At 48.9% G+C, this 14,692-nt stretch overlaps 1 protein-coding gene across 3 annotated transcripts in view; it reads left to right on the forward strand.

The window, feature by feature from the left end:
* arhgap29a (Rho GTPase activating protein 29a) overlaps positions 1-14,070 on the forward strand; it is a 33,277-nt gene extending 19,207 nt beyond the window's left edge. The window contains exons 1-21 of one of the 3 annotated variants that reach the window (XM_076013682.1): positions 247-532; positions 1,333-1,429; positions 1,800-1,872; positions 2,926-2,986; positions 3,273-3,419; positions 3,599-3,663; positions 3,755-3,865; positions 3,972-4,052; positions 4,539-4,745; positions 5,948-6,085; positions 6,185-6,375; positions 8,214-8,383; positions 8,774-8,902; positions 9,815-9,913; positions 10,044-10,207; positions 10,310-10,498; positions 10,619-10,756; positions 11,143-11,378; positions 11,458-11,773; positions 11,869-11,968; positions 12,076-14,070. In XM_076013682.1, coding sequence (XP_075869797.1) covers positions 511-532; positions 1,333-1,429; positions 1,800-1,872; positions 2,926-2,986; positions 3,273-3,419; positions 3,599-3,663; positions 3,755-3,865; positions 3,972-4,052; positions 4,539-4,745; positions 5,948-6,085; positions 6,185-6,375; positions 8,214-8,383; positions 8,774-8,902; positions 9,815-9,913; positions 10,044-10,207; positions 10,310-10,498; positions 10,619-10,756; positions 11,143-11,378; positions 11,458-11,773; positions 11,869-11,968; positions 12,076-13,082 — 3,741 coding nt within the window. In that variant the 5' untranslated portion in view covers positions 247-510 and the 3' untranslated portion in view covers positions 13,083-14,070. Of the gene's footprint in view, positions 1-246; positions 533-1,332; positions 1,430-1,799; positions 1,873-2,925; positions 2,987-3,272; positions 3,420-3,598; positions 3,664-3,754; positions 3,866-3,971; positions 4,053-4,538; positions 4,746-5,947; positions 6,086-6,184; positions 6,376-8,213; positions 8,384-8,773; positions 8,903-9,814; positions 9,914-10,043; positions 10,208-10,309; positions 10,499-10,618; positions 10,757-11,142; positions 11,379-11,457; positions 11,774-11,868; positions 11,969-12,075 lie in introns of those variants that run through there. The other 2 variants (XM_076013680.1, XM_076013681.1) reach the window with 2 other exon arrangements.
* Positions 14,071-14,692: the final 622 nt, after the last annotated feature.

The raw sequence follows: 14,692 nt of genomic DNA on the forward strand, positions 1-14,692 counted from the left end.
TAATGGAAGAAGCGTTTACCCCGGGGGGCCGGACTCCTTCTCCGCGGCGCTCGGCAAGCTGACGAGCGTTTCAGCGTCGCTGGGCTTTTCCACTGAAACAATACCATTTTTCCGTGATGATGTAACTTCCATGTTTGGACCAGTGGTGGAGGACCGAGCGCGTACTGGCATTGTATCTCAGCAGGCCTCAGGATGTCCTGTCGGGGAGAGGGAAAGGGGGGTGGGGAGGGTTTAGCCCAGAGCAGAAGTTGCAACGGCACCAGAGAGCTGCGAATGCTAGCGGCTACAGCAGCTGCAATCGGATGCTACGTGGAAATCTTTTCGAAGTTTTTTTTTTAAATCGCTTGATATTTGAAAACACCGCTGGGGGACTTTTTCGCACTGGATGTACTTTTCGTCCAGGTCTGACTTTCGCTGGATCGAGGACTATATTGTGGGAGTACCTGCGTATTGGGAATCTGTGGAATGGACACCAAAGTTTGATTTTTGTCACCTGCTAAGAGATACTGGATGTCACTGGAAAAGGTGAAAGGTATGGAACTGTTGATGGATCAGTATTTCCAGGGTTACTACGAGATATGCAAATGCAATGTGGAAGAAGACAAATAAGAAGCGGGGATTTTTGTATCTTGGGTGCCTTTTCGTTTTGGGGTGTTTTAATGTTTTGTTTTTTTTTGTTTTTTTAAGACTTTTTTTAAAAATGTCGAAGGTGAGTTCAGAAAGTTTCAATTGAAAAGGCTCTCTAGAAACCAAACGCAGAGGGGCTTTTTTTCTATTTTAAGGGCCCCTCGCTTCGAGCTCTAGAAATCTCCATTGTTCTCGCGCAAACAAAAAGGGAAGACGGAGGAAATCACGGAAGCGGTCGGCGAAGTGACCGACGATGCCACTGATTCATTGCTCGGTCGATGTTCCTCGCTCTCTTCTTCTTCTTTTTTTTTTTTTCTCTTCTCTGAGCGTCGCTCCTCGGTTTATTTTCCCTCTGCAGAGTCAGGACAGGAAGTTTATTGTGAAGGCTGATTACAGCAGTATTTACCCCCCCCCGTTCCTCGGCACTCACGGTGTTTAGACTTGCAGCAGGAAGCTACCGCCTCACCAGATTACAGCCAAACATACACACTCGGCTGACTTTGTTTATCTCTTGTAACTCACAAGTTTTGTTTTGATGCCTTTCGCCGACTCCTGTGGGTGGGAGACGGCCGCTGAGGTGCCTTCGCATTTCGACGCGGCCCGTGGGATAATTAGTCACCCCCCCCCTCAACAAAATCAATGGCGCCAAGGCAGGATGTCTCCGACGCTGACTCAGTCCCTCCGTCTTCCTCGCAATTTTGACAGGCGTGAACTTCAAGGAGGTGAACAAGGACAACAGGCAGAAGCTCTTCGGGGAGATCTACACGGCGATCGACACATTGGCGTTCACCTTTGGCAATGTGTGAGTATGACGTCGCCGCAGAAACCGGAAAAAAAATTCCCACGGCCATCCTTTCAAAGTGACAGGTCGGCGATTTTTCAAAAGATAAGATCACGCAGGTGCGAAGCATCAAGCCAACACTTTTTCTTTTTTCTTTTTTTTTTTTGCGTAACAGGGCACCTTTGAGCGAGATAAGATCTAGTCAAACTATTGCAATTATGGGAAACATCTTCCTCTGAGTGCATCCGGTAGCATGGCCTTCGAATTGGATTTGCACTACTCTGCCCTGCATGCAGTCGAAATGCTGAGACCACTCTTAAAATCCTTCTTTTAGCCTCAATGTCACAAAGACAACTGTCTCATCTGTTGATTTGTGCTTGTTTTCCCGCAGAGTGTCTGACTTCCTTATGGGAGATGTAGAGAATGGATCGGTGTTGGGGCTCCCCCTGACCAAGAAAAGCAGGGTGAGAAACGCCTCCACCGTCCTCATGTGTGACGTGTCAACTGCAGTTCTACAAAGCGCCCAACGCAAGGTCGAAATCTTAACACGCCGTTGCCCACGATGTCCTTTTGCGTCTTCCCACGGCGTGCGAAAGACACATGGGACCCTCTGTGACGTCACAAGGGGCCACACCGTGCCACTCGTTTCACGCCACCTCCTGGTGTCTTGTTTTTTTTTTTTTTTTCCAAGTGCACGAATGGTCCAAGAAAGCGATCAGACTCCAACTGGAGGACTAAATATAGTCTTGCGCATTTATCATCACCGGTTCACTTGCGGTCCCACGTTTGTCAGGATGTGGCCCACTGCCCCTATATTTTGCCCAGTGAGAAAGCCCCTCTGGCATGAAACAAAAAAAAAAAAACAAAAAAAAAAATCTGACAGCAAAGGTCGAAAGGTCGGGCAAGGGCTCGCGACTTGACGCACGTTCCCGAACGACCGGCCCCTCGAAAAAGCGGATGATGAATCGATGTCGTGCACATTGTTGTTTTCCTGCGGGCCGAGTTTCATAACAGGGCTGAAAGGGGAAGCGCCCCCCCTCCTTTACACCCCTCCTCCTCCCACCCTTGATAAGCTTTTGTTTTGAGCGCCATTGGCAAATGGGTAGTTTACGGAGGTTATGTACAGTGACGTCTTCAGTGTCTATCTGCGCTGTAGAGAGTTGTAAAGATAAAGAAAAAAACTGCATGAGAAGGTGTGTCCAAACTTTTCAATGGGAGTGTATGTGTGATGTAAAAACATAATTTATAGCTATCAAACGACTATGTATGAACATATTATGGGATTATATGATATGCATTTATATGTCACAGGATCATATATTCATAATTGAAAGTGTTTATCTGGAGCATAATTACCACATAATCAAAGTGGTGGCAGTAAAGTAAAGTATTTACTTCTTCTGACTCCTTTTTGAACGCTGGTTTTTTGTTTTCAATACTGTCGATTTCATTTTAAAGTTGAAAATAGAAAAAGATTTCTCTTTCATTTTCATCTCATTTGCTCTCTTTTCTGTCAGTCTATCGAGAACCTCTCCGTGGAATCCAGCGGATCCGGTCCCGAGAAGGATGACTCACCAGGTGAGGCGGCAATGCTCGGATGCGCTCTTCTGAGAAAGCATCAGAAGGAGTCTGAACCTGAAACTAGTGCCGGGAAAAAAAAAAAAAAAAAAAAAAAATCACACCCGTTTATCGTCAATCAGTCACATCATGTTCTTGCACGGCACGTGCCAGTACGCGAAGCGGGCCGCGCGCGTGTCAGGGCTACTTAGCGTCAGGTCGCATTAGCTCCCTGCGGCTCATCCGAGGTCAGCGCGGGCTTTTCCGTCTGAGTCACAGATGTTGCCCCCCCCCCCCCCCCCCGCAGGGCCGTCTTCGCCGACGCGGCCCGATGAGGTGGACCGCACGCTGCAGCGGCAGGACAGCGGGGTGGAGTCGGCGCTGCTCTACGCCAAGTCCTGGTCCAAGTACACCAAAGAACTGCTGTCCTGGGTGGAGAAGCGTGTCAATACAGGTAGGCGAAGTAAAAATTATAAAAACGTGATGTTTATACTGTGCACGCCCGGAATAAAGCTGCAATGTCTGGCTTGTTTTGATGATTTTGGGTGCATATTTTGGAGTTGAAATTAGACAAACGTTGCAGCGACGTTGTCGTTCCATGCCTTGAACTCTCCTGCGCGGTTCCGCTTGCAGATATCGAGTGCGCAAAGAGCTACGCCAAGATGGCGGAATCGGCCAAGGCGCTGGCGAGCCAGCAGGTGAGCGAACGTCGCACATCGTCGGACTTTTGTCCAGGAAAAACCGTGCGGGGGCCGGCGCGAAGTCATCTCGATTTTTTTCCAATTTCAGGAGTTCATGCCCTTCCGCGAGACCTACGTGGCCGCGTTCAAGAACGACATCGAGTACAGCCAGCTGGTGCTGCAGACGGCGGCCGTCCTCCAGAGCAACAAGTTCATGCAGGTGCGCGCTCGCGCGAGAGACGCTCGTCTGAGGGAATCGGGCAGTGAAAACAAAAGGCTCGAAAAGTGCTTTTGCGGGTATTTATGTGTTGGATTTCTCGTTTCAGCCTCTTCTCACCAGAAAGAATGAACTGGACAGACTAAGAAAAGAGGTGAAGGAGCAGTGGCAGCGGGAACAAAAGAAGATGGTGGGTTGATTGACATCAAGGTGGCGTTTTGCAGGGGGCCACACACACGTGCCTGCGGAACTCCGAGTTGTATTGATGACGTGTGTTGTTTTTTCTTTACCACAACAGTCGTCGGTTCCCCTAGAACAATACAGTGGCAGTGGCATAGTGGGGTTTTGCAGTGACAGCCTCACTAAGAGACAGAGCAAACAATATAAGGGCGACATCCACGACAAAAACAGTACAGTGTCGTTGCATTCATTCACTAAGAAATGCTAAAAGCAAACTTAGCTAAAAGCGGTGCAATGGTGCAATGGTCGCAAACCATTAAAAATTGGTAGGTTCTAAAAGACCAAAGTGGTCGTAATGAACAGAGCTTCCAAATAACCCCGCCCCCCTCAGTGCTGTGGAAAAAAAGGAAGAACGACCAAAAAGCTCTGCGGGAACTTGTGTCAATTTTCTCTCTCGAATCAAGTCCATGAAAATTCGCCCCTCCCCCCCCCGCAGCACGAGGCGGACAACGCCCTGAAGAAGGCTCGGCTGCTGCAGGCCCAGCGGCACGAGGAGTACGAGAAGGCCAAGGTGTCCACCAGCCGGCTGGAGGAGGAGCAGATGGGAGGAGGCGGCGGCGGCGGAGGAGGCGGAGGAGGAGGAGCGGCCGCGGCCAAGCAGCTGGAGAAGAGGCGGCGGCTGGAGGAGGAGGCCCTGCAGAAGGTCGGCCACCTTCTCCCGGGGCATAGCATGGGCACAGAACTCTCAGGATAAAAATAATATTGCAGTGATATATAGGGTTCTCAAAGGAATTGTTTGCCACTCACATACAATCACATATTTTGAATTTTCAGAAAATGAAAATAGAATTCTTAGAATTTTAGAATTTTGCAAGTTTTTTCTTGCATCAATCCCTCTTGGGAGTGCCACTTAAAGGTCTTCCTGTGCACTTTCTCAGCCCCCGAGGTGCATTATCGGGGCTCTGCGATCATTTTATCCTTTGAATTAGGTTTTAAAAAAGGGGTTGTGAGGAAGAAAATCAAAATTGGTTATGTGCGAGCTCGCTAAAGTGCACATCAAATTTCCTGCACCGGGATTTTAGCCAGAACATTCACAGCCACCTTTTTAGATGGTAGCATAGAAAGTACTAAGAGGGAGGCCACAGTGTCTATTTTGGCACGCTGTTAACATCACCACCACATGACAGCCTGTTCTTCCCGACACGTTGACGTCCACGCCGTACCATAGAGCGCCTCGCTGACACAGGCTGAACCGTGCAAGCTGTTTGCAATAATTAGAAGTGCTGGCAGGGTGACAACGGCGCGTCGCGGATGCCAGACTTAAGGTGATTGTTCTCCTGTGATAATCGAAAATAAATGGCAGGTCATTAGCCTCTCCCATCAATTACGCCTAAATGTTGCATTTCCAGTCTGCGCGAAATGAGTCGAGCATTTGCGCAAGGTGTGCTGCAACAGTAATAGATAGATAGATAGATAGATAGATAGATAGATAGATAGATAGATAGATTTTATTAACAGATTCAAGGTCCAGATCAAAAGATAAAAAGCAGACATACAGACAAACAAGCAACCAAGAACCAACCAGAAAAAAAAGTAATGAGATGGTCGTATTACAATACAGCACAATATCAATACACAATCATCAAAATAAAGAAAAGAAAACAAGGAGAGAGAACAGGCGGTAGAGGTAGAAAGAAAGAAAAAGAACACCGCTAGAGGTCAGTTGCAGTCAGTGCAGGGAATATTGCACACACCAGGATGGCCTCTGGAATTAAAAACATGAGGTCGACAAGGGGATTGGGGTCTGTGTGGGGTGTGTAGATGTGACGACACAGAGTCCAGGTCACGGTTATTGTTGAGAGTGGTTATGAAATGAAATGAGCAAACGTCTCCGCCGACCGGCAGGCGGACGAGGCCAGGGAGCACTGCAAGGCGTGCCAGGTGGACGTGAGGGAGAAGAGGGTCAACCTTGCCAACACCAAGAGCGAAATCATCACCCAGATCCGGGAGATGGTGTCCCAGTGTGACCTCACCCTCAAGGCCGTGAGTCCAGCGGTTTTTTTAAAAAAAAAAACAAAAAAAAACAACAACGGCGAATCGGGGTCGACGCTTTGCTCAGCCTGCCGCCGTCTTGGTTTGCAGGTGACGGTCAACTGGTTCCAGCTGCAGCAGGCCCAGGTGGTGTCGCTGCCCGTCAACCACCAGAGCCTGTGCGAGAACGCCAAGCTGTACGAGCCGGGCCAGCGCTACATCGACTTTGTCCGGAGCCTCCCTGTCGACACGGCGCGCACGGAGTCGCACTCCTCTGACGCGGCCGCCACGCAAAGCGCGGGGTAAGTGAACGCAACGCAGGCGCATGTCAAAGGCTGAGTGTAACTGGGTTAAGCAGCATTTTTGGAAAGACCAGCACTGTCAAAAGGTTTGACACCTTCTCATTTCATGAATTTTCTTTTATTTTCATGACTATTTAAATTGCAGATTCTCCCCAAAAGGCATCAAAACTACGAATGTACACATGTCGAATTATGTAGTAGGCAAATAAGTATGAAATGACTCAGCCAAGTTTTATATTTTATATTCTTCAAAATAGCAACCCTGCATACATAGCATATGTTTTCTTTGCTAAATAATTCCATATATCTTAGCAGTATGTGTCTTCCATTGAAGAAAGTAGTAAAGATGAAGAAAAAATGTTGCATGAGAAGTCAAAATGTTTGACTGGTAGTGCATATATTTGAATTACTGACCCAAACTTCACAAAAACTGTGAAGTTTTTTTTTGCCCCCGCCTTTCATTACAATAAACATTCTTATGCATCTGTAGTGGATAAGCAAACTCATGTTAGGTTTTGAGTTAATGGCCAAGACCATACGCTAAAACAATAATGATAAAGTTTGTTGCGGTAGATGTACCCGCTTCCCTATTTCCAAACCAAAACCCACATTGGTGTGACGCTGACAGATTCAGTGAAGTCCTTGCACAAAAATGGGGAGTGTACGAGTGAAGTGCACGATGAGAAACTGAAAAATCCAACGCAACTCCGCTGTATGTAGAAAATTAAAAAGCCTTTATTTTGGCGTGGCTACACAGCTTTAAAAAAAATGACAGGGTAAATGTTTACCCTGATGCAGGCACAAAGCGCGAGCTTCTATGAATGCAACCTAACCTAAGAGCACCGGGGTTTTTTTTTTTTTTGGCTAATTTTATTTAAAGGACCCAAGCAGCGCTCCTTCTTCTTTCTTCTTTTCCAACGTCGACGTGATTTGGCTTGGTAAAATTAGCATTGGTAGCAGCGAGAACTGGGTCAACGGAGGTGGTTTGAGGTGACATTTAGCAAACACAAGGACGTGTCGTAAATAGGAGCCGTGTGTTTTGCCCCGCGCCGCTGATAACCTCATCGGGGAATGGCGTAATGACCGAGAGCGAAGGAGCTTGTTTTTGAAAGTCTGAAACAATCGCTTCGGCTAACGGGGGCTTCCTGCGGAAATGAGCTGCGGTCACGGGAGAGAGGGAGAGAGGGAGAGAGAGAGAGGGAGAGAGAGGTGGTTTTAAGGAGTTCGAACACAAATGGGCAAAAGGAAAACACGGAAGGCGCTCAGGAGCGAAGGCTCTTAGCAGAGATTTCTGTTCAAAATAATAAAAAATAAATAAAAACAGAGGGAAAAAAAGAAAAGTTGGTCTCTTTCATGAACTGTGTTGAAGGAGTTTTGTGACCACACACACACATGGAAATAAGGAAGGGCTTTGTTCTTTGGTTTCCCCACCACCACCACCACCACCACCACCACCACCTCAAACCCTCCAACCACCTCTGATCCCTCAGATCAAAAGAACTCTGCTTGGGCGAAAGGAAATGAAACGCGCACGCACCCACGTGCACGCATTTATATGCATCCACTGCATGCATTGGTCCTCAAACATTAAATATAGCCCACTGACCTACATACTGCCTATTGTGCCGTCGAACAATAGGCCGACATGGCTGCGCCTCGGCCATTTGTGAGCCAATCAGAGTCAGTTAATCGTCGTTGGCCCCAATCAGCAGCTGCCTTTGATGTTAAGTGTTCGGGGGGGGGGGGGTGATCTCGTGATATCATGATTATTCCGGACTTCTCCCGTGCGCTTTATGGGCGGGGGGCTGCTTTGTTTACGCTCTCCTCCTTTTTACCAGGGTGCTTTTCACCAAGCGCCTGCTGAGCGGAAGCCACTCGTCCCACAGCAATCTGTCACAGGCGTCCGTGACCTCCGACCCCCTGGGCGCAGACGACTTGGACACTTCTCTCAACGCCCAGCACGCCAAGATCTCGGAGAGGCGGTCCAACAGCAGCAATGACATCCAAAGTGGGTGTATATATTGAAATGGCACAGGAGAATGCTGAAACCTAATGCTAAACTTAACTAAACTTAACATAATGCTCAGTTTAGTGAGAAAATATCACTTAAAAAAAAAAAAAAAAAAAAATCTAGTTTGCTTCGTTCCCCTCCATGTTCCATCTCGAGTTCAATCCAACATATATTTGTATGCGCCAGTGGATTAACAGGTTGCATTCAGCGACATCAACAAAAATCCTCCCTGCGCACTCGAGCCTGGAAGGCCACGTCACACCAGCCCTGTGTTTGTTCAGCTATTATACGCCGCAACACTGTAATGGGGAAGTGAAACGCTGAGGTTTTTCTAACAGTTGTTAACCACTATCTTCATGACTCACGGCCCCAATCATCCCTCCGCAGCGCTGCGGATTCAGGCCCCGTTCCGTCCCTGGGCTTCAGCCAGCCAGGGTGGAGGGATGTGCAGCGACTCCGAGAGCGCCGGAGGCAGCAGCGAGTCCCGGTCCATGGACTCGCCCACCGCGAGCCCGGGTGAGGCTGTTCGCGACCCATTCAATTTGCCAGGTTCATCCACCGCAGCTTCCCTCAAGTTTAGTTTAACATTTAGTCGAAAGCGATACCACCTAAATTTGCCGCACACATCATCTCCCAGACAAAAAAAAAAGCACACGGTCGGTGTTTTTCCTCAAATGAAACCTTCCCTCGCTCTGCCACGTGAGACGCTTTCAAAAACCACTGAAAAGCCACAAGCAACAGTTGTTACGCGACACCTGGCACCGTCATTGCAGGCGGCCGGCTAGCGCGAGGAGCATTCTTTGGCGCTGATTGTCTTCAGTCGCCTCGGGGCTGCGCAAACATTTCTTTTTTTTCCCAAGCGAACTTGATGTTCACCCAAATCTGCGGCTTCAAGGTGTGCTGTCTCTCCGCCAAACGGTTACGCAAGCTCGCATGAGTCGGAAGCGTTTATAACAATTACACAATAATAATCATGAAAAAAATGTTATTGTATTTATATAGAGCTTTTCAAGGCACCCAAAAGCGCTTTACATTGAACCCATTATTCATTCACACCACATTCACACTGGTGGCGATAAGCTACATGTGAAGCCACAGCTGCCCTGGGGCCAGACTGACGGAAGCGAAGCGGCTCCTCAGACTCACCACCCACCCAACAGTCACTCACATTTGCACCAGGCAAGGACATGACGGCAGACTGGATTTGAACCGCCAACCTTTCGGTCTTTGGACTTCCTGGAAGGGCCGGCGCTCGAAATGTTTGGCTTGGAACCGGCGCCTCTTCCTGGAGACGACGGTTCTTATCGTTCCTCAGAATCGGACGGCGTCTTGAGGACGATCGCTGATAGGGACTGAAAGAACGTCGGCTTCCTTGTGAGTGTGGCGGAGCGGCGGACTCATTGGCGTGTTCCTCTTGTCACTGCCCAGGCGACTTCAAGAGGCGTTTACCCCGGACGCCCTCGACCGGCACGATGTCCTCAGCTGATGACTTGGACGAGAGAGAGCCGCCCTCTCCCTCTGACATTGGTAAGCTACTGCACATGAGAATCCACCCCAAGGTCCAGTGTGTGAAACTAACTTTGAGCAAAACTCTGAGCTTCGGCACCTCAGTTGATCCCCCCGCTGTCATGTCCTCGCCTCCGTCCCGTTTCCGCAGGTTCCAACGAGATCCTGATCGAAACGGCCAGCTCTCCGGGCCCCTTCCGGAACACCCACATGTCCAAGGCTGCCCAGACGCACAAGCTGAGGAAGCTGAGAGCGCCGTCCAAGTGCCGCGAGTGCGACAGCCTGGTGGTGTTTCACGGGGCCGAGTGCGAGGAGGTAACGGCTCGCTCGTTGTTTTTGATTAAAAAAAAAAAAAAAAGATCAGGAATTGGATTGGATTGGATTGGAAGCTGACTATGGGCTGCGTTTGTCCTGCAGTGTTCTCTAGCCTGCCATAAGAAGTGTCTGGAAACCTTGGCCATCCAGTGCGGGCACAAGAAGCTCCAGGGCAGGCTGCACCTCTTCGGCATCGACTTCACGCAGGCGGCCAGGAACAGCCCCGACGGCATCCCCTTCATCATACAGAAGTGCACGTCAGAGATCGAGAACAGGGCGCTCAACATTAAGGTGGATTTTCCCGTTTAAAAAAAAAACAAAAAAAAACAAGAAAACAATTAGCTATTGATATTCCGCAGACGTTTTTTCCGTTCTCCCGTCTTGAACGCGTTTCGCTCTTGCGCCGTGTAGGGAATCTACCGGGTGAACGGCGCCAAGTCTCGGGTGGAGAAGCTGTGCCAGGCGTTCGAGAACGGCAAGCACCTGGTGGAGCTCTCCGAGCTGTATCCTCACGACATCAGCAACGTGCTCAAACTTTACCTGAGACAGGTAGGCTGCTTTTCAGTCAACTTTTTAACTTTTCCCCCCCCGAAATGTTAGTCATTCAAAAAAGCTTAATAGATCTCCAGAAAACCGCATATTTAGCCTGGTGTGCTAAACACTTGGTCAAGCTTGTGCGCTGTTGTACCTTCCACATTTTACAATCTTCAGTGTGTTTCTGGGATCTCCAATAGTGTCCTTGTGCAGAGCGAAACAGATGCAGCAATATTTGTTTACCCAAGTGTATTTTCAGCATCCGCCCCCCCACCTCTTGTCCTCCAAAGTGTTTTCTCATCGCACGCTTGTTTGCTTTCCCCCCGCGCGCACTATCAACTTCCTTCAACTTCTATTTATTTTCCCCTGCGTCTTTCTGTATCCACACTTTTCCTCCGCAGCTCCCTGAGCCGCTCATCCTCTTCCGCTACTACAACGACTTCATCGGCCTGGCCAAGGAGAGCAAGAGCATTATCGCGGAGGAGGTGGAGGCCCAGCGGCTCGGCCCCGCGCCGACGAGCCCGGCCCAGATCAGCGTGGAGCTCAACCGGGTCCTCTTCAAGATCAAGGACCTGCTGAGGCAACTGCCGCCGGCTCACTACAGGACCTTGCAGTTCCTCATAGAACACCTCCATCGGTACGTCCATCTTGGACTTGGAGAGTTCAATCTGAGTGTTTATCCGCTAAGCGGTAACCTTTGCCCTTTGACCCACCAGGGTGACGGAGCAATCGGAGGAGAACAAGATGACGGCCAGCAACTTGGGCATCATCTTTGGTCCGACGCTCATCAAACCTCGGCAGGCGGACGCGGAAGTTTCCCTCTCCTCCCTGGTGGACTACCCCTACCAGGCGCTCATGGTGGAGCTCCTGGTCAGGCACCACCAGATGATCTTCGACACCCCACTAAGTCCCCTGGGAGGAGGCTCGCCCGCGGAATCTGACGGTCTGCCTCGCCCCAACGCCCGCCTCAACCACCAGGAGAAGGGCCAGCAGCTGAGCAGGCACTCCAAGTCGCTGGGAGACATTAAGGAGGTATTTATTTACGCTTGTTGTCCGCGTGACACCTTCTGCAAATTACAGATTCTTCATTTTTATTTATTTATTTATTATCTCTTTTACCCCTGCAGCAGAGCTCGAAGGCATATAAGAGACATTCCTCTATAATTCCTTCTTCCCACCTGCTGAGCGAGGTCGAGGAGACCTTTGATGGAAATGTCTTTGACCCAGGTCAGTGTCTCTGCAAGGCTCACCCAGTTCAAAGTCCCAGGTTTCCCGGGTGAATGTTAGCATTCTTAACTTCATGCTTGACCTGACGTTTGCCTTTCTCTCCGAAGCCGACGAAGTCGATTCCGAAGCGTTCAACGGGGTCGCGTCGCCCAGCAGCCCGGACGCCCCGAAGCCTGGCGAGAGGGGCCTGAGCCGCTCGCAGCACATCACCGTCACCAGGGTCCAGCTCCGACACCCCCGCAGGCTCCCCTCCCGGCCGGTGAGCTTGCCGGCCGACCAGAGGAGGGTCGGGCGCGGCCGTGTGGACGAGAAGAACAGCCGCAACAGCGCCGACCACGACGACAGGAGAGGCGGCGTCGGCTGCGGCCCGTCCATCGAGGAGGTGGACGAAACGGAGACGGCGAAATCCAGGGCGGGCGCCCACTACAGGAGTACGTTCATCGACACCCAGACCTTGCGCAGGACGTGGGACAAACAGTACAAGCACGAGATCTCCACCAAGGTCGTCAAGGTCGCGGCGAGCTCGCCGGCGGACAGGACTTCGGCGGACGACGACTCGGCCCCCTCGTCTTCCCCCGCGTCCATCTTCTCCCTCGAGACCGGCGGGAGCGGCATAAGCACCATCTACCCCAACAGGCCCTACACGGTCACGGTGCGGCCTGGGAGAACTTTGAAAAGAGAGGATAACGTGTCCAAGTCCGGCCTGGTCACGAAAGGTCTCAGGGCGCCCAGAACTCTGCAACCGCCCCCGGGGACCTTCTACAAGCCCCCGTCGGAGAGCAAAGCCAAAGCGCCGCAGAGCTGCGCGTCGGCGAACAGCGCGGAGGAAGAGGAGGAGGAGGAAGAAGAGGAGGAGGAAGAGGAGGACGACGAGGAGGAGGAAGAGGAGGAGGAAGAGGAGGAAGAGGTGGAGCTGGGCATCGAGATCGAGGTGTCGGTGGACGAGCCCGCGGAGGAGGAGGAGGAGGACGCCGAGGCCGAGCGGGCGGCCGGGTCCCAGTCGCCCAGCTCCAGCCCAGAGGAGCTGGGCCCGAACCAGGGCAAGCCGGTCTACCAGAGACTGAGGTCCAGACGCCTCCAGGAGGTCGAACATCGGGAGGCACACTTTGTGTGATGGAATGAAGGTGTAGGAATAGCTGGAGAAACAAGTAGAAACAGTGCTCAGACGTGGGCATTGCACGCCTGAAACCGTTTCAGATCGTTTCGACCTCTATCTTAATTATGGGCACTGTGTGGACGAGAACACAAACATTTTTTTGGTCCCCCAAAAGACCGACGATGCACTTCAGACAAACAGTGTATTTTTTTTTTTTTTTTTTTACATTTTTTTTTAATTGTGTGTGCATGTTTCACCTATTTTTCAGTTACCAATCACTTTCTCCGTACACCCTGGGCACCGCGTCAGAGTATTTATAGTTCTTTTTGAAACTGTGCAATCACAATTTTGTTTGAATATATTGTAAGTTCTTGCAGGTTTTCTAATGTATATACCAAAAAAAAAAAAGTTGTTTGCATGAGGCCGCACTATTTGGAGGGGGGGGGGGGGGGGAGTTTCAAAAATCGAACTGTTATACACATTTTGGTTCTTACCGAGCTTTTTGTAAATGACTTGTATTTAAAGCATCACAATGCCTCTTTTTCATGCTGAACTGGGTATTTGTTAAGGCGTTTGGTATTGTTTGAAGCACTGTGTGCGAAATGTATACATCCACTTGTTTTTATACTGGTAGACTTGTATGGCAGCGACTACAGATGAGCATAAAGCTTTGAGAAAATGCAACTGTATTATATAATGGCATTACCTTATTGTTTTTTCCGAAATGAAATGTTCACTTCTCCATTGCCAAAGCCGATTTTCTCCTTTCCACCCATTTTTTTTTCTTCATACAACTGAAATAGTTTTGTTTTGTTTTTTTTATCATAAACCAAATTTTCCACTTTTTTGTAATTAATCAGAAATCTATCCTTTATTTAAATTGTACTGTTTTTTTCATGGTAATGTACTAGGTTGGCAGAAAAAAAAGATGCAATGTTCATTGTGCGAAAAGCAGGTACATGAAAACCACTTTTTGTAACTTATTAAAATATATCTGAATAACTGAGATTTGTTTCTCTCTCTCTCTCTCTCTCTCTGAATTGTGTTCAGTAACATTGGCACAACACTGACTCCTAACAAACGTTGTTAGGATGACAGTTGGTAAACGAAAGATAGAAGATAACAAAGGTGCTAAAGATAAAAATAAATAAATAAATAAAATCTGTAGACATGTCATCTCTCAGTATAATCATAATGACCTGACAAAGACATGATGAGACAGGTAGGCTAAGGCGAATTACTTTGTTTATTAGCATCGTAATATGTTGCTACGCAATTACAAGACAATTGACTTCGCTTAAATAGCAACTATTTTAATTTGAGGCGTCGTGTTACGCAGGTAATTATTTTCACATTAGAATTATTCTGCGCAACACAACGTCTGAAATTCCACACACAGATATTAGGTTAACATTACGTCCTTTGGGAATTTTTAATGTGTACGTTGGTTTAAGCTAACTTCGTCAAATCGGCTTTTTTTTTTTTTTTTTAAGCTAATGTCTGTTTTTAGGCTAACTTTAAATATAGCTTTTAAGTTTGTCTGGAGAGCGTTATGCTTAGATAATTGGGTGTTACTTGTTGTGTTGAATATCCTGAAAATGTTATAAATTGTACAGAATGCCACGTTT

The sequence above is a fragment of the Nelusetta ayraudi genome, unplaced genomic scaffold (genome assembly GCF_046127955.1).
Source record: "Nelusetta ayraudi isolate G7.1 ecotype Tasmania unplaced genomic scaffold, CSIRO-AGI_Nayr_v1 ptg000155l, whole genome shotgun sequence".
Lineage (NCBI taxonomy): Eukaryota > Metazoa > Chordata > Actinopteri > Tetraodontiformes > Monacanthidae > Nelusetta > Nelusetta ayraudi.